At 43.4% G+C, this 22,097-nt stretch overlaps 1 protein-coding gene across 1 annotated transcript in view; it reads right to left on the reverse strand.

Moving 5' to 3' along the window:
• The window catches only part of CFAP44 (cilia and flagella associated protein 44), a 71,621-nt gene that overhangs the window by 44,056 nt on the left and 5,468 nt on the right, over positions 1-22,097 (reverse strand). The window contains exons 3-16 of the mRNA XM_084802068.1: positions 20,158-20,286; positions 19,346-19,499; positions 18,723-18,885; positions 15,994-16,096; positions 14,506-14,722; positions 13,344-13,458; positions 9,642-9,806; positions 7,778-7,933; positions 7,427-7,474; positions 6,889-6,988; positions 5,652-5,746; positions 4,001-4,210; positions 3,058-3,168; positions 835-993 (exon numbers count right to left, since the gene is read on the reverse strand). Coding sequence (XP_084658194.1) covers positions 835-993; positions 3,058-3,168; positions 4,001-4,210; positions 5,652-5,746; positions 6,889-6,988; positions 7,427-7,474; positions 7,778-7,933; positions 9,642-9,806; positions 13,344-13,458; positions 14,506-14,722; positions 15,994-16,096; positions 18,723-18,885; positions 19,346-19,499; positions 20,158-20,286 — 1,925 coding nt within the window. The remainder of the gene's footprint in view (positions 1-834; positions 994-3,057; positions 3,169-4,000; positions 4,211-5,651; positions 5,747-6,888; positions 6,989-7,426; positions 7,475-7,777; positions 7,934-9,641; positions 9,807-13,343; positions 13,459-14,505; positions 14,723-15,993; positions 16,097-18,722; positions 18,886-19,345; positions 19,500-20,157; positions 20,287-22,097) is intronic.

A 22,097-nucleotide genomic window follows, 5' to 3' on the forward strand; every position in this document is an offset into this window, starting at 1 on the left:
ATCATTAAAAGTAAAATCTTTGTGATGAGCATCATTTCTGCTCAATCTCCTTGATCCCAATGTCATGTTGCAATGCTTTCTTATAAGAGAAGTAAAGTTCTATTTCCCGCTCCACCCCACCCCAGAGTTTTTTACTGTCAGACCAGGAATCCTGTGCAGTAAAGTAGGCCATGAGGAAGCTTGCTTCCTGCTCCCATAACCCTGTGCTGTGGGCACTTGACATCACCAGCTGTCAAATGTAGAGTCCTCCAACACCGGTAGCCCCACCTCCTAGTTAACCCTGAGAACTAGGGATCTCTTCACACTGATCCTCTTTTCACAAGAGATCACAGTGGCTCAGACGGACACGGCTTGGTGGGCAGCTAAAGAGACCTTCACTCTGGCCCTGTCGCATCTGCATGCAGCCATTTCATCAGCTTTTCTTCACCTCCTGAAAATGCAGAGAGCTGTCTACAAATGGTGGTCTCCCTAAGGTTGTTCTCCTAGCATTACTGCCTCTATCTTCCTCTCATTCTCTCAAGTGTCTTTCCGTCTTCTGAGTATTAATTGTCACTTCCAGGTAGCTATTTTTTTTTTAGCCCCATCATCCTTCCGTCAAGCAACATCATTGTTCTGCACACCCTGAAGTTCCTTTCTTTGTGCTTTGATTTTAGTTGCTTCAGTGTACCTCCTACTACAGTTAGCTACCCTTCCAAACAGTGGCTAAGCTCCTTCAGGCCAGCAGCTGTTTTGTTTGATTTCATTTTATTTGTATTCTCCCAGGATCTCATATAGGATATTGCATATTCAAGTGAGAGAAGAGAAAGGCGATAATGTTTCAAGAATATCTCATACCAGAATCTTAGATTTGACACTTGAGAAATGGAAACATCTGATAAACATGTCCTGGATTTCATAGGAGACAATGTCATGATCATCTATCTCCTTAATGGTTGGATATGGAGATTCAAGAATATATCCATTCTCGCAGAAAGTCAGCAGGGTGCTTTCAGGCTAAAAAAAGAAATATTATGCATATCACTTACATGAGGCAAATTTTTACAAGTTCAAAAAGAAAAAAAAAAGCCAAGGAAAGATATAATAATCATTTAAAAGACAATATCCAACTGTAGTTAGGTAGTGAGCCTAGTAAATAATGACTATTATATCATTACTATCAGTTATTATCATGTAATTATTCATTGCTAACCAGTTACTGAAGTTAGAATTAAATTTGTTTCTTTTCAAGATACCATAACTTATTTCCCTAGGCCAATACATCGTTGTGAAATCTGTTAGCAACCTAGTTGAAAATGCTGAGGAAGGGCTGGAGAGATGGGTCAGAGGAGGTTAAGAGCATTGGCTGTTCTTCCAGAGGTCCTGAGTTCAATTCCCAGCAACCACCTGGTGGCTCACAACCATCTATAATGAGATGTGATGCCCTCTTCTGGCGGGAAGGCACACATGCAGGCAGAACATTGTATATATAATAAATAAATAAACCTTTTTTAGGAAAGAAAAGAAAATGCGGAGGAAAATCTGCGGTGTGAGTGACTTCTCAGCCCCATCACTCTTTACCAACCTACCCTTTGTCTTCCTATGTTAATTTTAGACTTGATGCTCTGAAGGTCCTTGTCTTCGTCTTCTCCTCTCTCTCCCTAAGTGTGCTTCAAGAGGTCGTATCTTCAACTTCCACTCACATACAGCAGATCTCAGATTGATCTGTCTAGCACAGAACTCTCTTTTGCCTCCCCAGCCAAATCTGGGAAGTTGCTATCTTGGCGTAATAGTCTATTTATCTGCCATATACTCAGCATTTTGTTACATGTTAGAGATGGAATTGTAAGAAAAGGAGGTATCCTTGCTCCCATTGTGGAGTTGGACTCCAAAGGGAGAGCCTGTCAGTTAGCAATTCACACAAATTAATACAAATTACAGTTGCAAACATCCTTCCATGAGACCACAAGAACTGCCACATTGTGCACGATTTCCCGAGAAAGCAGCATCCAGCTTGAAGGTGGAGGATGAATAAAAAGTACTTATAAAATGAGCTGAGGAGAGAGCACTGTGCTATAAAGAGGAGACACATTTGAGCTTATAGGGTAATTGAGGCCTCAGGTAGCAACACCTAGAACAAAAGCTCAGGAGGGAAGGGAGACAGGGCAGGGCATTAAGGGACTTAACATGCAGCGACTGGCTTGAAGGACTGGCCAGATGCAAGAGCCAGAAGCAGAAAAGCACTATCATTACGGGGAGAAGGTATTTCAAGAAGGAAGGAAAGGTCAATGGATTCAAATGATGCTACAATTTCAAGGAAGATAAGAATCAAGTATTAGGTAGGTATTGGTGCCTTCGGAAGAGCTGCAGTGGTGGAATTGGGGAGCTAAGAGGGCAGGCAGCAGCCACAGGAGGGCAGAGTGGGATGGAAGATAATGGTGTCATCATCGAGACATGAGTTCTGAGAGCTGCTGAGAAGGGAGAGAGGGGGCAATAGCCGCAGAACACAACATCAGTGGACTTACTTTCATTAAAAATCACCCAGCGAACAGCAGGTAAGGCAAAATTTATATGCCAGAAAAAGAGAGAGAAGTAAATGTAAAAGACAAGAGGCGGGATGGCCAGGCAGGAGGAAGAGGGACAGCTCTCCTCGAATGTAAAAGGAACAAGAGGGGGAAAGGAGGTATGAGATTCCGTTGGGTAGCGGGAAGGTGCAGCAAATCCTAGCCTCTCTGGGAAGTGATGCTGAGAGAAAGAATGGGCGGAATGAAGCTTTGAGGCAAGGTGGCCATCAGCCATGTTGTGTGGGAGAAGGCATTGGTGAAAGCCATGCCAAGGGCTGTGTGGGACCCATTTCATCACTATAATGTGGGGGAGCCATTAGCCTTCCTTGACATATAATTATTTATCTCCTGCAGTCTTTGGCTGACACTGGTGACAAATCAGGCAAAATAGCTGGGGGCAACTCTGGGGTGGGTTTTCGCCAAATAGGAATAAAGAAAATGTAGCCCAAAGGGTGAGGCTGCCTCTAGCTACAAGACACTGTGATTTACAGCTTAAGGACACACAGGAATGGCTTACGTGACTCATTGGCGACCACATCAACTGGCAGACAGGCCCAGGAGTATTGAGATAACCAATCGGCTTGTAATCCTTTTCCACATCGAAAAAGAAGACAGTATTATCTTTACTCTAGAACAAAAAGAGACTTGCCTGCTCAATATATATTACTATGACAACAAGCTCATAGGGCACAAAGATTTAATATATAGTCTATCTAACTTATACTTATAGACATAATCCCCATGTATTCCAGATTAATCTCAAATATATATATATATTCTGAGATATATATATTCTGAAATACACACGCGCACACACACACACACACACACACACACACACACACACACACACATATGGTTTCAAATGTTTTATTTTTCCCAAGTATTTCAGTTCATAGTTCTAGAAATGTGATTGCCATATATGTGTGTGTTTATGCATACATATTTATGTGTGTGTGTAATGAATTTCTAAAATGATTCCACAGTGCATCTGTTCACTTCTTACTTCCTGTAGAATATTTAACACTTACATTAAGTATTTAATAAAGGACATAATGAGTTATTTCATTTCTCTGAGGCGGGCTTTTGTTTTTGTTTGCATTTTAGGGGGTACCTAGGATCAAAGCCGAGCCTGCAACGTACAAGGCAAGAGCTCTCCCACAGAACGTTATAAACCTCACCTATGGCAGCCCTTCTTAAAAACATACCTGTGCCATAAACTAATGACTATAAGTAATTCATCCAGCACAATTCCCAGCTGAAATTTTCTACTCATTTAAAATAATCATTAAAGTTTAACTTACAAGACAATTCTTAAATATTATATACAGGCTGCACTGAAAAAATAAGAACACAACATGTGAATTAATTTTGGGAAATAAAGCACAACGGAGTACATGCGCTTAAAGGGGCAGCTAGGCGTGGAATTTCAGTAGGAAATGAGGGAGACTCACACTTACCCCGGTGGCCAGGATCTCCCCATCACGTTCATAAGCTAAAGCCGTGACCTCAGCAGTATGGGGTTTGAAGACATGTTTCAGTTGTAACTCGGCATCTACAACTTTCTTCCGTCCTGCAAAAATTGTAAGTCCTTTCGGATCATAAAGTTCAAGAATCCGAACAACACCGTCTTGGAATCCTATGATGATCTGGGCTGCAGAAAGGATTACCTTGGGAACAAGCAAACGCACAGGAACTGAATTTAGTTAAGAAATTAGCAACACACACACATACACACAAATAACTCCACATCTTGTTTCCACCTGGGTAACTTAGCATTGGCTGCTCCTTTCCAGCTCTCGGTTCTCGGTTATGGCAATCTCCATCGATTGCAGGGCGCTTCTCTATTGTGACCACAAATGGTAAAATTCGGTAATTCAAGCTTCCGATGAGCAAACCCTAGCACGTGTGCCTGCCTGCCTCCCGTGTAAGAGGCACCTGTCACGAGCAGTTGGCGGTGAACACAAAAAGACTGAATGTCCCCTATTAACATGTAACTGAGTATAAAATATGAACTAATGTAAGTGCCAAGTGAAGGAAACATAGCCACTCAGAGCACAGAGCAATGAAGCTCGAGGATTCCCCTGAGGCAGAGCTGAGATCTGAAGGGCGTTTGGTTGAGAGCTACCCAGGTACGAGAAGGTGAACAAGAGCCGGTGAGACAGAGCAGCGCCTGGGCGGACGCTGGACAGTGTCAGGAGGAAACAGAACGCAAGGGAAACAGCCTGATGGGAGCAGACCAGAGTAAAGAGAAGAAGAAATGGTACCCTAGGAACCCTCCTGTGGTGCACTCCTGTGATCCCAGCACTCAGGGAGGCGGAGGCAGGCGGACCTCTGTGAGTTCGAGGCCAGCCTGGTCTACAAAGCGAGTCCAGGACAGCCAAGGCTACACAGAGAAACCCTGTTTCAAATAACAAACCAAAACCAAGCAAACACACAAAAAGAACTGGAGGTAGAAGGGACCCACAGGCACCAGGACACAGGATACCTTACATGATACATTTTTTTTCCTTACATGATACATTGACGGCAGTACTTTCTCCAAACAATGGAAAGGCAGCCATACCCATGGCACACCTGAGCCATTTTGTGTGTCATTTCATCCCCTAACAATATGAATTAATCACTTCTCAAACAGTCTTGTGGTGTTTTAAAAAGCATGGTTGCACGGACAGAAAAATGCCTCAAGTTTGGTTGCACGGTTACTTCACAAGGCAGAGCTATTACTATGCCACAGGGAGCAGAGAAATAGATATTCATTAAACAAAACAAACCTATAACCAGTGATGTCATGACATGATTTCTGCAATGTTCTCTGTAAAATAAACTAACTTGAAGCTGGGTGGTGGTGGTGCATGCCTTTAATACCAGCACTGGGAAAGCAGAGGCAGGTAGATCTCTGTGAGTTCGGGGCCAGCCTGGTCCACAAAGTGAGTCCAGAACAGCCAAGGCTACACAGAGAAACCTTGTCTTGAAAACCCAAATAAATAAATAAGAAATTAACTTGAAATGTTTATACTTCTAAAATTCTGAGCCAGAAAATAACTACATCTCTACGAGATATCACAGATACAGTATGTTTTCCAGTGTTTTTGGCGGAAGCTGACTTACTGTTTGGGGTACCCAAGCAAGGGACGTACCACCTTGTTTGAATTTCATATGAGCCAAAGGAGTTTTGCTAGCAAAATCATAGATGCGAACATAGCCTACAGAAGGAGAAAATAAAAAAACAGTTTTAAAAGAAACAAACTGTAAACAACATAATACTTCTTTTAAAAATCTCAGCTCACTTTTAATAGTAAATATTACAGGATCAACTGACAGCCTAACAGCCTTTTAAGTTTGTATTTATTTTTTAATTATTTTTTAAATTAACACACACAGTAACAGGTTTCCTTACGGCGTGTTCCCACGCACTTAGCTTTAGTTGATTCTGCCCATGTACAAGCATCGCCTGTTCTCGTCCATCTCCTCCCACCTCTACTGCATCCGTCTAGCCCCAGAGTCCTCCTTTCACTTCTGTATCCCATGTGCTCCCTTACTCTCTCCACCTCTTCCCTTGGAGCCTCTTTTTACCCATCTCAAGGGCCCTTTGCTAAGAGGCTCAAATTGGGATTGACTGACAGGAAATGTTCCTTTGCACAATCTACAAGATTATAAATAGCCATAAATCAAGAGGAGAGGAAAGCGAGGAGACTAGGAAGGGGCGCATATGCTTACTAACAAAATAAATAGCATTCTCATAAATAATTTACAATTATGTCCTTGTTCTAATCTCTGATAGTGTCTGCTGCAGTCTGTGCATTTCCCACTCTAAAATTCACCTCACTTATATTAACAGGTTTCTCTTCTGGAAGAATTTTCAAATGCTTTTAACAGCACCCATTTTAAAATTACATACAATCAAGGCCAGATATATTTTTACTGAGAGTTCTCACTTACAAGGCTAGATATATGGCTCAGACAGTGAAGTGCCTGCAATACACACATGAGGACTGCGTGAAAAATGCAGGCAAGGTGGAATATGCCCCAGGCAGAACTGAGGAGGCAGTGGAGAGTTCTTGGAGCCTCTTGGCTGGCTAGTCCAAGCAATAGAGGAAGATGCCTGATATTACCCTCTGGCTAACATACACACACACACACACACACACACCCCACAGAAGAACACATGTACACATACATGAACATGCATGCATGCACAACACACACACACACTCACGCACACACATACACACACACAGGAACACATGTACACATACATGAACATGCATGCATGCACAACACACACACACACACACACACACACACACACATACACACACACACTTGGTGGTTAGTTCATACTTACAGTCCAAGGCAGTTGTGGCCATGAGATAAGTGAGAGGAGAAGCAGCCAAGGCCTCAATGCCTCCAGAATGGAAAGAGAAGAGGCATTCTGGATCCTGGGTCTGAGAACGGACAAAGAGCACACAAGATTTCAAAGAAGACGGGGTAATACAGGATTAAAGTCAACTTTAAAGACATGCAAAGAGAATCCTGTAACGCATGTGCGGATTTACCCAGAGAGGGAATGTGTTGTGACAGACTAAAAATAGAACAAGACATGGGGACGAGGGACAGCAGCTGGGGCTGGGGCTCTGGAGCTAATGACTGATTTCACACGGCTCCTCCTGCCTGCTCGGCAGGGCAGGGGCGAGGATCACATGAGTAATATAAATGGAGACTCTGTGTGCTTAGGACGTGTCCAACGTACCATGACATAACCCTCTTTTCTTTTATTTGATGGAAACATTGAACTAAGGTGGAGCTAGATGAAGCAGCCTTTAAAGAACACGAAGAAATGTTACCATAGCACTGAGGAGGAAAAAAGGAAAACAGGCACTTACAATATTTGAAAAGCTAAGGTCAAGCTTCCATATGGCTCCATTGGCATCCTGAAAAATTAAATAGCTAGTGATATTTTATCATTTTTAATGCTCATCAAATTAAAATCATTCTTCCTGTGATTTAGTTAAAATAAGAGCCAACAATAACATCTAGTGCTTGCATAGGTTATAAAGTGTAATTGAAATATATTACTAATATCGTCTATATTTAAGACTACAAACATATAATAAGCAAAGTGATCTCATACTGCTGTAACATGGAGAGTTCTAGTCCAATCAATGAATTTTGTTTCTATTTTAATTTTAGGTCCTGGTACAGATAAAAAGCCAAAACAGAAGAATGTGACATACCTGAGCCAGCCAAAAGTTGTTTCCAATTTCATCCATCTTTATCATTGAGAAGAGGTTGACATTCTTGTCCACTTGAAGTTCATTAATAGGCTCTATCTCCAACAATCCTGTATCATCTATAACGTCAGCGGTGTCTATTGTCTCAAAGTCCCATATCTTACAAAATCAATAAGAAGGCATTTTGTAACACAGCAACAACGGCCCTGCTAGGCACCAGAGGCTAACAAAGAAAAGCTGTCAGGTACGAGTCAACTTTTCTGGAGCTGTTGGCCAGTGGGGTCCCATAGACCCCCCAAACATCACAGGCTATTGCCATTGCTCCTGATGACCCGCCAGAATTGGATAAGAGCCTATTGCTGTAGATACCACATGCTTGAGCCATATAACATGGCAAAATCAAATTCTGGGAAGCTGCATCCCTAACTGGCTAGCTTTCCTAGTGCCAGGAAGTGCTATACAAGCCACTGGAGGAGAAAAGTAATCATCAGTCATATTCAGCTATAGGCCCTGAGATCTATAACAAAGGCTAGCCTGGGAAGACATGCCCATTGGTGCAGAAGTGACACAAACATCATGGGGGAGGGAACCAAGCACTTTCAGGTTGGAGTTAAGTCCCATTCCACAAGCTAAAACCCATAGCCATACCCATACCCGACATCATGATCTGGCTAATACTCTGTGGGTTGACAGGTCATAGGCCCTAAGGGAGAACCTACTACTATTATGCAGCTAAATAGTCACAGCAATAAACTGACTTCCAATGACTTATTCTCATACGCAGAGATCAGTGCAGGTCTCAGCCCTCATCTGAAAAGCTTCTGAGAGCTTTGTATTGTGATTAACGCAGTAATCTACAACTGGCCAAGGTACAGCGAGTAAAAGAATGCACAATGCTCATCCCTAAAGGGAACATATTACTCCAACATCCTCCTCCTCCTTCAAAGTGTTCAGGGATCACTGCAGACACTAAGAGCCTGGGTGGCGCACGGCTATAAGGAAGCGTTATCTTCTAGGCAGGAGTGCACATATGGACTCACAGCAGTTGTGATAACATATACAAAACTCCTGCAAGCCCAAGCCAGACCAAATTTCAGGCCACAATCTCACCCCAAGCCACAGAGCCATTGGCAGTTGTTAGCATCTGGCAGAGGGAGAGACTGTTTTCTCTAGAAGTACAGGCCCTGGTAAGTTGAACACTCTGCAGTGGAAGCCCATCCATTCAAGAACAGACAGAGAGCCCAAATTAGCCTTGGGGAACTTAAGAGCTAGAAGCCCCCCCCCCACCCCAGAAAGCCATGTACCAAGAGGAAATCTACAAGGCAAATCACAAGACTACAGGTTTGCTAGGGTTCACAAAGGTGCCACCCACGCATCTCTGAGACTATTTCCAAATGGCATTCTCACCACCAGCATGGTGACACACACCTTTAATCCCAGCCCTTGGGGAGCAGAGCAGGCATATCTCTGGGAGTTCAAGGCCAGCCTGGTGTACATAGCGACTTATAGGCTAGTAAGTGCTACATAGTAAGACCCTATTTCAAAAACGAATTTCAGAATTTTCATTCCCCCAGGAAATGCCTGCCCGTAATATACATTTTGAAAGGACACATGCCCAGGGTTTATCTGGTGCTAATATGGGCCTTCGTTTTTCCAAAGCTCCTAGGTCGACACTTGAAGCACAGAACAAGAGATCCCTTCAAATATTTCAGTTTTGACAAGAATGCAAATATTTACCACATGAGAAACGGTATATAAAATGAGTTTGTCTCGGAAACGAGTGACCACTGACTCCTTCATAAAGCAGCCTGTAAGATAAAACCATCTGGGTGACCTGCAAGTCTTAGGCAGAGTGCCGTTGCCTTACCCTAACACAGCCGTCTGACCCGGCGGTGATAACTTCTCCCTCGTCCAGCATTATCTGGTTAATGGGACCCTGGTGACAGGACTTCATGCCAGTTCGACAGAGCTCCACCTTGATGAGGCTGCCTTCCCAAAGCAGCAGGTTGCCCCACTCTGACCCTGAGAGTACCTGGCAGGTATTAAGAGAGAAATGTAGATAAAAATTAATGTGTGGATCTCAAGTAGGTGATTCTTTTTTTTCTGGGCTGTGAAAATAGAAAGCTTGAGTATGGAAGTAGAAAAAACAGAAAACCCCACCATCACGGATCCAACCTCCAGTCACATTTTCATGTGCTTCCTTCTAGCACTCCGCAGGCTAGCCCTCTGTGACTAGGCTGTTTGGTAGCGGTAACTTCTTCATGAACGCTCACAGGGGATCTCCTTATACATCACTCAAGGGCGGGATGCAGGAGTTGAATGGCGGGATCAAAACTGAGTATTTAAAGTCTTTCGCAGATGAGATTCTGTTTCTGCATGTAGCGCTGTCGGCTAAGTTGCAAAGCCAGGGCTGAGTTCAGGTTCAAACAAGGAAAATACTGGGGACTGCCCCAAATTGATGTCTAATTCAAGAGTCTCCAAAGTGCATGCCATCAAACACTGGTTCTTAGAAGGCTCAATGAATCTTATAATAAGTGATATTAATGGTGCGTGGAGTCTGTGTCAAGCATTGCCTGAATACTTTACTTACACTGCTACTTAATGCCCAAAGCCACACGTACATATGGTGTTGCCCGTCATACACTGGATAGATGGATCGAGCTATTGCACTGTACCTCACAAACGTGAACAATTGGTATTCATCAATGAAAACACTTGTATAAAAAAAATTTAAGTTAACGACTCTACCACCGTGAGCTTGCACGCACCTTAGACATGGGAGGTACACTTCTCAGCAACACTGGGTGTGGTTGTGTGTGTGACTGTGACTTCCCCCAGCTACAGCTTTGTCCTCACTCTCACACAGCCTGTGATGACTCTATTACCTCCCTGTTTTACACACACACACACACACACACACACACACACACACACACACACACACACACCACAAAACTGGAGAAAACAGAAGCACAAACACTTAACTTGCCCTTAAATTTCCCAAAAGAGCTGAGGTTCTGGTTCAGGAGCTTAGACTCAGAAGTCCCTGCTCTGACCACACTGTCTCAGAAGCCAAGGAAACTGGCAAGCACATTTCTCCTCTCTGAGATCCCTGTGCGTCTTTGACTAGGACCCTCTGTATGGATTGATGCCCAGTGGGAAACTGGTATAGCCTGTCTCCTCCTCATGTGCAGGAACTGATGACTTCAGCTCAGTTTTTCCCGCTCACTTTACCTCCTTTGCTCACAAGACCTGTTATTAGGCCTCAGGTCACGGTGGCAGAGTCATTAACATCATTTTTATACAAATTATTTCATTGATGAATACTAACTGTGCACGTTTATGAGGTGCAGTGTGATAACTTGATCCATGTATATAATGTACGGTGGTCAAATCAGGGTAATTAGCATTCCGCTCTCCTTAAACATTCATCATCTGTTTGTCCTGGGAAGCTCTGAACGTCTGTCTCTAGTTCTTCTTCAAATAGTCAAGACATGGTAGTGAGCCAGACACCCGCTGCACTGTAGCATGTCAGAACTTAGTTCTCTGGTGTAATTGTATCTTGATATCCATAGTCCGATCTCCCTCTGTCCCCGTTCCCTTTGCTAGCCTCCAGGGACCATGGAGGCTTGTACCTCGACTTGTATGAAACTAGTTGCTCTATCGTTAAATCCGCCCAAAGTTATAAAAACTTACTTTTCTATAGGCATTCTCTTCTGAAATGTCAGTCACACCCAGCTTTCCTTTCCATTGGTCCTCAGAGCAGAAGACCCTCCCTCACATCAACTTTTTTATGTAGGTGATTGTAAAAATTTATGACCAAATGTATCTACTGCTGCTCCCAGTTATAACACCTCTCTCTCTCTCTCTCTCTCTCTCTCTCTCTCTCTCTCTCTCTGAGACAAGGTTTCTCTGTGTAGCCTTGGCTGTCTTGGACTCACTTTGTAAACTAGGCTGGCTTCAAACTCACAGCAATCCTCCTGCCTCTGCATCCCTGAGTTCTGGGATTACAGGCATGTGGCCACCACTCCCGGATAACATTCCTCTTCTAATGCACAGTAATTCTGCCTGGCTCTTAGATGCTTCACACACACACACACACACACACACACACACACACACACACACACACACACACACGAGAACCCAAACATACTTCTCAACTCAGAGTGTCCACTCCTTTCCAACACGTCTTAGTCCAGTCCACCATCTAAATACCTGATATTTAGAGATATTTATTATATTCCTAACCCTAAGCATTTCCTTCTGTGGCTTTATCATTTAAAATAGCTACCTTCCCCCTTATACACACACAAACTCTGCTGAACTTTCAGAGACACAGTTCATGCCACACTTTAAAGGACGGTTATGCGGATGCTTCCCATAGCACAGCCTTCAGAATTCGAAGAATCGTCTAAGGATGTAACCCAGATTTTGAAATACAACTGATATCTAAGGCTTTTTGCCAGGGGAGGGAGGCGAGTGGTATATGTATATGTAGGTGCCTGTGTGCCTGCAAGTACACACGGGGGCCAGAGGTCAGCACGGGCATCTTCCGTCACAGCCGCATTATTATTGTTGTTATTTTGCCAGAGTCCCTCACTGAACCTGAAGCTTGCTAATTCTGCTAGACTGGCTGGCCTGGGGATTTTTATTTCCTCTTATATACCACATTCCTTATTTAGACTAGTCCACCACTTAAATGGCCAGATAATTGCGTTTCTTAAAGTAATATTTGTGTGCTGGCACTTCTTTATAAGAGAAGCAATCACAAGTAACACAGTGTAACTTACTCAAATAGAAGATCCAGTAAGATATTAAAGGAGACTGAATCTTGGTATCATTATAGACAAAAAGACGATAAAATCTGTAAGAGCAAGAGAAAAGTGAACTACCTATGTCAGAAAATCAACTGACAAATTATTCTATAATGGTGCAGCTATCTCCATAAAATGACCTCATCTTCCTGAATGACAACCTGACACTAAAACAAGAGACACAAGCTTGCTTAAAACATTGACCCTCTTAAGCCTGACGTGGTGGTTCACGCCTTTTATCCCAGCACTTGGGAGGCAGAGGCAAGCCTGCCTCAAACTTGTGAGTTTGAGGTCAGCCTGGTCTACAAAGTGAGTCCAGGACAGCCAAGATTACACAGAGAAACCCTGTCTCAAAATACCAAAACAAACAAGCAAACAAACAAACAAAGACCTTGACCCTCTTAAGACATTTGGAACATCATTACAACAAAAGGGAAGGATAGTATAAATCATTTTAATCACACGACATCATTAGAAGTAACAAACCTGTCACTATATTAATACAGAAGACTGTTTACATACTTCCTGTGGCTTTTAATATTTAGCAAGACCAGGAAATGGTGTGTGCATGTGGATTATGAAAATTTTAGGGAAATGTTTTCACTTCAGTCAATAGTCTGAAAAAGTAAAATGCGGTGTTCACTACACTTATAATTACAGTAGCTGTTACCCTAGAACACCTGCTTGATCTCAGGTGAGCATGCTTTGCATTTGTCGCAGTCCAATTGCCGAGTTCCCACAGCCATGCTCACCTTCCCGTCCGGAAGCTCTGTGTAGCCCTCTATGTCACTAGTGGATGTTTTGCCAAATCGCCCCAGTGATCCCTGCAGCTTGAGGCCAGTGAATGTAAAAGCCATTGTCCAGAATCTACAAACGAGAGAGAGACACATCAGCCTTGTGGCTTCTTTGTATTTCCCTCTGACCCCAAGGAAGTTCATTCATGGGAGCTCATTGATTCATCTGACTGATGTGTGGTGTCTACTCCCTGTCAGGCAACACAGAATCAACACTGGAGGGGAAAGCCTTCCTGATATCTGGACTTTGAGTTGTGCTGTTGGCTGGTTGCTGTTACCAGCCGTGAGTGAGCATTTCAATCCAGATGGAAAGTCATTGATGTCCATGAAAGTAAGACATTCTATCCTGGAATCAGAGCAAGCTGGAGGTGGGGTTTGGAGCCACAGACTTGAGATCGGAAGTAGACAAAGCTCATCAGGAACAACCGACCGTGAGAATTCTTGCTCCACCATGAAGCCTCCACAAGCCAGGCACCTCACCGTGGCCTGGAAGCTCAAGTAAGGCTTTGTGAAGGTCATCAGTGTGAGCTGCTGAAACACTACGGGAATCACGTTAGGGGGAGCCTGTCTGTGAGAAGGCTGCAATCTGAATTTCAAAGCCCTCCTTTTATCTACGGTGCCTTCAGAAATCGATCCCCGACATCGAAATTTAAAAGGCACACTAAAAGAGAAGAGGAGTGAGCGAAGGAAGGTGAAATGCTGGTTAATTTGAAGACGAATGCAAATGGAGCTGCAGAAATGGCTCAGCAGTTAAAGGCACTGTCAGAGGCCCTGGGTTGGTTTTCAGCACACACACACACACACAGACACACACAGACACACACACACACACACACACATACACACACACAGAGTAGCTTACAATCCCAGGTCTAGGGGATACAAGGTCTTGTTCTGGCATCCATAGGCACTATATACATGTGGCACACATACAAACACACAGGTAAAATCTTCATAAACATAAAATTAAAAATAAGTATTTTTAAAAACTGTGTAAAATTTTCCTAACCAAAAAAAAAATTAAATTTTAACAATAGCAAAAATTATCCCTGTGCCTTTGGTCCTTTTAGAAAATGCCCTCACGATAGCTACTGGATTCTTTGCTGGGCACCAAACGTACTTGATGTGGCCCGAGCCCGACGTGGTTAGCTGCTCATCATCTTCAGGGTTGAAGGTGACCTTGAAAACATCCTGAGAAAATGCCTTTGTCCTCAGCGTGGGCACCTCCTCCTTCCAGTTCCAGATGGTTATTGTGTAATCGGGGTGACTACCGACGGAGGCCAGCAAGGTGCCTTCATCATTAAAGTCCACGTAAGCATAGGCCCTCTCAGTGCCGTCTGCAGGGATGGATGGGAGTCTGATGAATATGAGAGAAAGCTGAGCCCCGAGGGGACACGCCCATCACCCCAGCACTGGAAGGCTGTGACTGGGAAATGACAAGAGCAAGCTCAGCCTATACTGCACATCTGTCTCAAAACAACAAAAACAAACAAACAAACAAACAACAAAAAACAGGGAAGAGGAGGAGGAGGAAGGAGTGCCCTTGATATGAGAGGATATCAAGAAACCAAGAGTGCTGGGGAGATGGCCCGACAGGTGAAGTGTCCAGCGTGCAAGCACGGGTGCCCGACTTCTGACCCCGGCACCCAGCTTCAGGTGACACTCTACTGCTATACGGTGGAGGAAGGGCATAGACAGCGGATCACAAGCGCTTCCTGGCCGGCCAGCCAGCCTGGCCGAAATGGCGAGTTCCAGGTGCACAGAAAGGCTCTACATCAAAAATAAGGTGGAGGGAACCAGAGGGAAATGTTTGACATCAACCCCTGGCCTCCACAAACACGTGCACAGGCAAGCACACCCCTCACACCTACTGCATGTGTGGGGATGTGCATATGTGCATAAATAGCCTAAAGGAGTAATTCGAAAACTACTTCCCCACTCTTGGCTTTAGAACGGATTGTAAGGTAATAAAAGGAAGGTGAAGACCTCACAACCATTTTTTCCCAAAGAAAACCACGTTGCATGTATTTCACGTTGTGGAAGAAAAAGAGTCAAGCATGGAGAGCCGTCAGAATTCAAGCTGCAGTTCTAAATGTGTCACTGAAAAACTCCCAGAGTGAAAACTGACTGCTGAGATCAACTCCACGGAAAACAGCATCATGATGGCAATGGCTGATGGAGCGGGTCGCTCTCGTTAGATTGTTACAGCCCGGCATTCAACTAAAGAGCAGTGTAGACGTTGGTGTGAAGGGGCCGCCAACATGACTGGCACTTCTGACTTTACGGATTGCAGACTTGGGGATGTAGGCAGGCTTCACCCAATCAGTCGAAAGATCTTGGAAATAAGGTTCCCTGAGGAAAAAGTGCTGACTCGAGGCTGCCTGCCCATGAGCTCTTTTCCGGGAATCGCCAGCCTGTGGGGCTGACCCACAACTCTCAGACTTACTAGCCTCCACAACTGTAAGCCAACTCCGTTCATACATTTCCTCTCTACTCTTTATTTTCGTTTCTCTCCTGGACCTTGGTTAGTTCTGTGATCTCAGTCACCTTCAGGACGCTGTTAGCCTTGACCGCGGACCGCTCTAAAGACCCCGCGCGATGGACCTACCACGCATGATTCTGTATGGCTTCAGGGAAGGGTACTCGTAGATGATGATACTTGGAAAACTCCCTTTTTCGGCGACTGTGAAGTAAGTTTTATCTGGATGGACCTAGAAAAACAGCATCTCACTAAAATATTAAAAGGAAAAATTCACATAGATATTCCTACCCATGCAGTGCTTAGTGGCTGTTACCATATAATTGGCTAATTAGGCTGCACTTCAAGTCTAAAATTCAAAAAAAAATGCTCATCTGATTAAACTCTTGTCAATGGGTATGATTTGAACAGGAAACTAAAATACGTTGTTTTTTTTTTTAAATCAAGGCTTACCTTTATTTATTTCATTTATCAAGGAAATAATTTTAATGCTACAAGTATTAAATTCATAGTGAGAGTGAAAGCTTCAGTCTTTAGTGTGTGTCAGAATCTCTTGAAGTGTTCATCCAAGCACAGATCTCAAGTCCCCTACCAGCATTTCTGAATCTATATTTGCCTTTGGACAAGTGCTATAGATGAAGATTAATGCATGCTCCTGCTGGCCTGGATGGTTGTGTGAGAACAGCTAAGTAGGACAAGATGCCAGATGCCTATGTAACTCACTCTAAGTCATACGTAGATATGTGCACAGAATGTGGGTTTCAGTCCATTTTCTACCTCAAAAACTAGATTGCTTATGATGGGCAGAATTTATTTGCCTTGCTGTTCCTAAAAATTGGAAATACAAAACTGAGGGACAATATCTATCTAGTGCTGCCGTGTGCCCCCATCCCATGATAGAAGTTGGGAGAGCAAGAGAGGGTGAGAGTTAAGGGGTGTGTGTGTGTGTGTGTGTGTGTGTGTGTGTGCCTGTGCTGGATCTGCTCTCATAAAATCCCATCATTAGCAAACCAACTTCCTCAATAAGATGAATCCACTTGTGCCCTAATCACACATGTGCCTCCCAGCACTGTTGCACTGAGGAATAAGCGTACATTGTATAAGCTTAGGGATGGGAGCATGTTCAGCAGTATGGGATTCATGTTCCTAGAGGGTGTTCAGATAAAAAAAAAAATATATATATATATATATATACCTTGAACCAACTTACTAGACATAACTGCAATCATAGCAGAAGTGAGAAAGATATTTCCAAGCTAGACAAAAAAGAAAATATTCCCTGGATTAAAGTATTTGTGTCAGTGTCTCTATTGATAGCCACAGAAACGGGCTAGAATTGTATATTCCTAGCCAATATTGTTACTTTTGCTAACTAGTAAGCCAAATATGGAGGAAGCATAAGGAGCCAACAAAAGGGTAAAATAAAAGGCTGGGCATTGGTGGTGCACACCTTTAATCCCAGCATTCAGAAGGCAGAGGGAGGCAGATGTCTGCCTGGTCTATAGAGTGAGTTCCAGGACAGCCAGAGCTACACAGAGAAACCCTGTTTCAAAACAACAAAAACAAAACAAACAAACAGATAATAAAAGCAGGCTCTGGCCAGAGCTTCTGCCACCCAGATGACACTGTGGTTCCTTCTCTTTCTTCTGTTCCTGGGGACAGAAGACCTATGATAGACAGGCTGACTTCCTAAGGAAGCTGCCTCTTCTCCTGTGGCGACACATCCTTAGGAAAATATCTCTTACTTTCTAAGAGACTGTAACTTTGCTGGACCTCATAGCTGAGTTAATACTACAGCTTAAGATCACATAAGACTGATTTTCTACTGTGCAGTTGGTCTGTTTGTTTAACCTGCCATTAATCTTAATCGATATACAGAGGTGTGTGTGTGTGTGTGTGTGTGTGTGTGTGTGTGTGTGTGTGTGTGTTGGTAGTAATTTACTGAAATAGCAAACAAGTCGAAAGTGACCTTGTACAATAAATATCTACCATAAATGTTGAAAGTATCGTTGATATACAGATATAGTCTCTGCACAGTGATGTTTGCAGTACATCTGGGTTCACTGTGTGTCAGTAAAATTCCGTCTCTTGCAAAACTGTTATAGATATCGGTAAGATATCCCTCATTCCTTCCTCATGTGAGACTTTCTACTCTGTTCAGTAAAAGAGAGGGCAAAGCCGCCATTCTCTAGGGGCAGGCAAGGCAGACATCAGGCAGGCACACAGACAAAAATTCAGACTCCTACAAAGGGTTAAAATAGACAAGTAGCCACAAGCTACAACAAGAGGGAAGACACAGGAAGGGAAGGGAAGAATTCAAATTTGGACTCACTCTTTGTCAAACTACTCCCAGATGAAGTCTTCGGATATTTTCTTAATTCAACATCATGATTATTTACATGCAGCTATGGAAAAGCTATCATGTGCATGTGTGTGCATGCGTGTGTGTGTGTGTGTGTGTGTGTGTGTGTGCGTGCGCGCGTGTGCACGCATGCACTTATATTTCAAGAATCTAAGGCAGGTGGATGCCAAGTTTAAACTAGTCCGCGCTATATACTTAACTTCAAGGCTAGCCTGAGCTGTATATTAAATATATATATATAATATAAATATATATATATATATATATATATATATATATATATATATATATATAGGCTTGAACCCTATCATAGAAAGAAATAAAGAACATTTTAAAGGAAGCTAAAGAAGAAAGGGGCTCAGAACAAAGATGGCTGTGCATCTCATGTGACCCTACAACACCCTGACTGTCACTGGTGCCTAGCTGCCATTGTGGCATCCACAGAAAAGACTAAAGTGAGGATTTTCCCCCACTGGGTCACTAAACGTTTGCATACCCCGATGGCACCAATTCCCTGCCCGCTGATACTATGCAGGTACATTTGCTCCTTGGTTCTAAAATCCAACAGGACCAGCTGGTTCCCAGCGATGTACATCAAGGTGTTGTTGTCCAGGAGTTGCAGGTTGGCTCGCTTTTTGCAGTCATAGCCAAAAGAATGTCTGAGGAGAGGCTGCTAAGGAAACGAAGAGAAGCAGAGGCGCTGTCTAGGGGTAGAGGAGCAACAGACACAACTACGCCTGCTTTAAAACGCCATCCTCTGTTTAACTAAAGATCCGAGATCAATGTAGCTAAACTCTACCCTCAAGCTCCATTACGACTCATAACAGTAGCAAAATTACAGTTATGAAGTAGCAATGAAATAATTTAAGGTTGGCGGTCACCACAATATGAAAAACTGTATTAAAGTGCCACAGCATTAGGAAGATTAAAAACCGCTATGTTAGGCCTTCTAGACGAAATTGTTTCCATCACAGCTACGTAAGCAGCCATCGACAGAATCTGAGTGTGTCAGTGCTGCAATAAAACTTTATTTACACAACAGGCTGGAGGCCACGTTAGCTCCAGGTTTGTCAACCCCTGACCTAGGAAATGAAACCTTTCCCCACTAGGAGTGGATACTCGAGAGTGAGACAATCCAGTGGGATCGTTGATTCTGGAGTCACATATGGTATGGAGACAAGCTCTGAGTAATTGTAGAAGAAGTTCTCAGATAGCTTCTTCTTTACTTTCTCCTCGGACTCTTTCTTAACTTCAACAGGAGGTTCCTGGGATGCTAAAACAGGAAAACACTTTATCTAAGAAAAGCACGAGCTGAGCCCTGGAATTGTATTTCACAAAGTGAGGGGGACCGTGTGTGCTATGTTAGTGGTAAGAGCAACCGCTGGCCTGCACACGTGCTACACACCGCTGGAAGAGGCCACAGCCTGTACACATCAGAAGAGGATGCTGAGTTCTGGCTATGTTTTCAACAGGGAGACTTGGAGAACTCTTAACTAATCTGGGGCACAGTGCTCCCTTGGTCACTTTATCCCCAGAGAAAGTATAAGGCTGTTCAATGTGGTCCTCAAAAATAGAATGTAGAACCCCCTCAAAATGGTGAAATTACTCTATCATGACTTGTATATTTCTTTTCTTTTTGTTTCTAACACATGTCCACATCCTGAAGATTTTCCATTTCTTTTTCCTTTCCTTTTTTTGATTTCCGAGACAGGCTTTCTCTTGTGTAGCCTTGGCTAGCCTGGACTTGCTTTATAGATCAGGCTGGCCTGGAACTCACAGAGATCTGCCTGCCTCTGCCTCCCCGAGTGCTGGGATGACAGTGCTTAGCTAGATTTTCCATTTCTTAGATATATAAAGAGCTGTCTGATCTGCCTGAGCAACTTGCCTTTACCACAGCGGTGATTGGCTGAGGGAAAGCTGATCACACTTACTTCCCGCGCTCTGGAAATAATCCTGCGATGACGTTGAGCTTTCTTCCATATCTTCCAGGTCCAGGTCATCATCGAGATAGGATTCTTCTGCATCAGTGTTTAAGCCGTCTGTGGTGTCTTCTGCAGTTTCTTTAGTAGACATTAAAGACAATTTGTTTTAACAGTCTCACAGGTTTTTAATTACGTTTGCTTATTTCCAGAGTAACTAAAACCTCTTACTTGTTTATGCTTGAAATTTAATGAATTTTTATATTCAAAACTTCCAGCTGGCAGTGGTGGCATACACCTTCCATCCCAGCACTCGGGAGGCAGAGGCAGGCAAAGGTCTGTGAGTTCGAAGCCAGTCTGGTCTAGAGAGAGAGTTCCAGGACAACCACAGCCATTCAGAGATTAAAAAAAAAAAAAACTTGCTAGAATTACTTTATTTATTTGATCAACCTTATAATTTTACAAAAACAAAAAGGTCTTTTCTGAGATTTCATCTCCATTTTCACTTTATCTTTCAGTCTTTTTCTTATAAAAAATTAACAAGAAAGGATAAATAAGAAGCCAGTTATTTATGAACGTTAGTGTACTACCACAACTCCAACTAACATTTATAGAGGGCCTGATATGTTGGGGAGCCACAATGCTATTTAAGAGTGACCTCCTCTGAGTATGATAGTTTCTCTCTGACGGAAAGTCAAAAGAATAAGTTAAAATACTGGCTCCAGAGCAAACAAATGAAAAATGCGGATGGAGAACAGAAGTGACTTCAGCTATAAGGCACCGTTCTGTTCAAGTCTAAACATGAACGTGCTTTTAATACACATTGTCAATCTCATGAAAGGCTAGGAGACTTTAGAAGAACAAGGAAGAAACAGCAAGCATACTCAAAAGTGCCTAGTAGGTCTGAGATAAAGCTGATAGGCTAGAGACAGAATTCCACAGGACGAGTGCACTTGGATGGCGAGAAGCTTCCTAATCCAGCCAGAGACTAAGCTCTGCTCAGGGAGGCTCTGGAGAAGTACCCTTCAAGCAAACCTCAGCTCTTTCTTACGACTGGGGCAGCCGAAGGCTACTTTCTGGCTTTTCTCACCTGCAGCCTATGAAATCCATCTCCACATCTCACCCAATTTAACTCCCAAATAAGTCGTTTAAACGGGCTAGGAGAAGCCAAGGAGATGGTGTGGCTGCTCTTCTGGAGGACCCGGGTTTGATTCCCAGCACCCACATGGGGACTCACAGCCATCTGTAACTCCCGTTCCAGGGCATTCCATGCTCTCTTCCATCCTCCACAGGAACTGTACATAAGTAGTGCAGACATACATGCAGGCAAACAGTCACACACATAAAATATTAATTAATTATTTAAATGTAGGCTAGAAAACTGAGGCTCAAAAAAAAGGTGTCATTTTTTTCCCTCCAGTGTTAAACGTCTCTAAGTGGTGGACTCGGCTTAAAACTGAACTCCAGCTCTCTTTCCACTACACTGTATCTAAAAGTCCACTAAAGACACAGAGTTCACAGAGGAAATCACGAGCAGAAATTCCGGCAGGCTGCTACTAACACAGACATTTCTCTTATTGTTTTGAAACAAGGTCTAGCGTAACCCAGTGAGTCTCAAGGTGGCTGGCCAAGGCCGAGAATGAGCCTGAAGTGCTGATCCTCCGACTCCCACTCCGGACTGGCTGGGATTACACTTCCATTTCAGACAGTGCCAAAGTCTCTGATATGCCCGGCCAGCCCTCTATCCACTGAGCTCAATCCAGAGAGATTACACTAGGGGCTGGAGGTAAAAAAAAAAAAAAAAAAAAAAAAAAAAAAGTAAAGCATAGATGCTCCTACTAAGGACCAGGAGAGCTTGCAAACAGGCAACCCATTTCTGTCTATAGATCCAGATGGTACTCTGTCAAATGATCCTACCCAAATTTGATAACAACAACAACAACAACAGGTAT

The sequence above is a fragment of the Acomys minous genome (assembly GCF_964271855.1).
Source record: "Acomys minous genome assembly, chromosome: 11".
Taxonomy (NCBI): Eukaryota; Metazoa; Chordata; class Mammalia; order Rodentia; family Muridae; genus Acomys; species Acomys minous.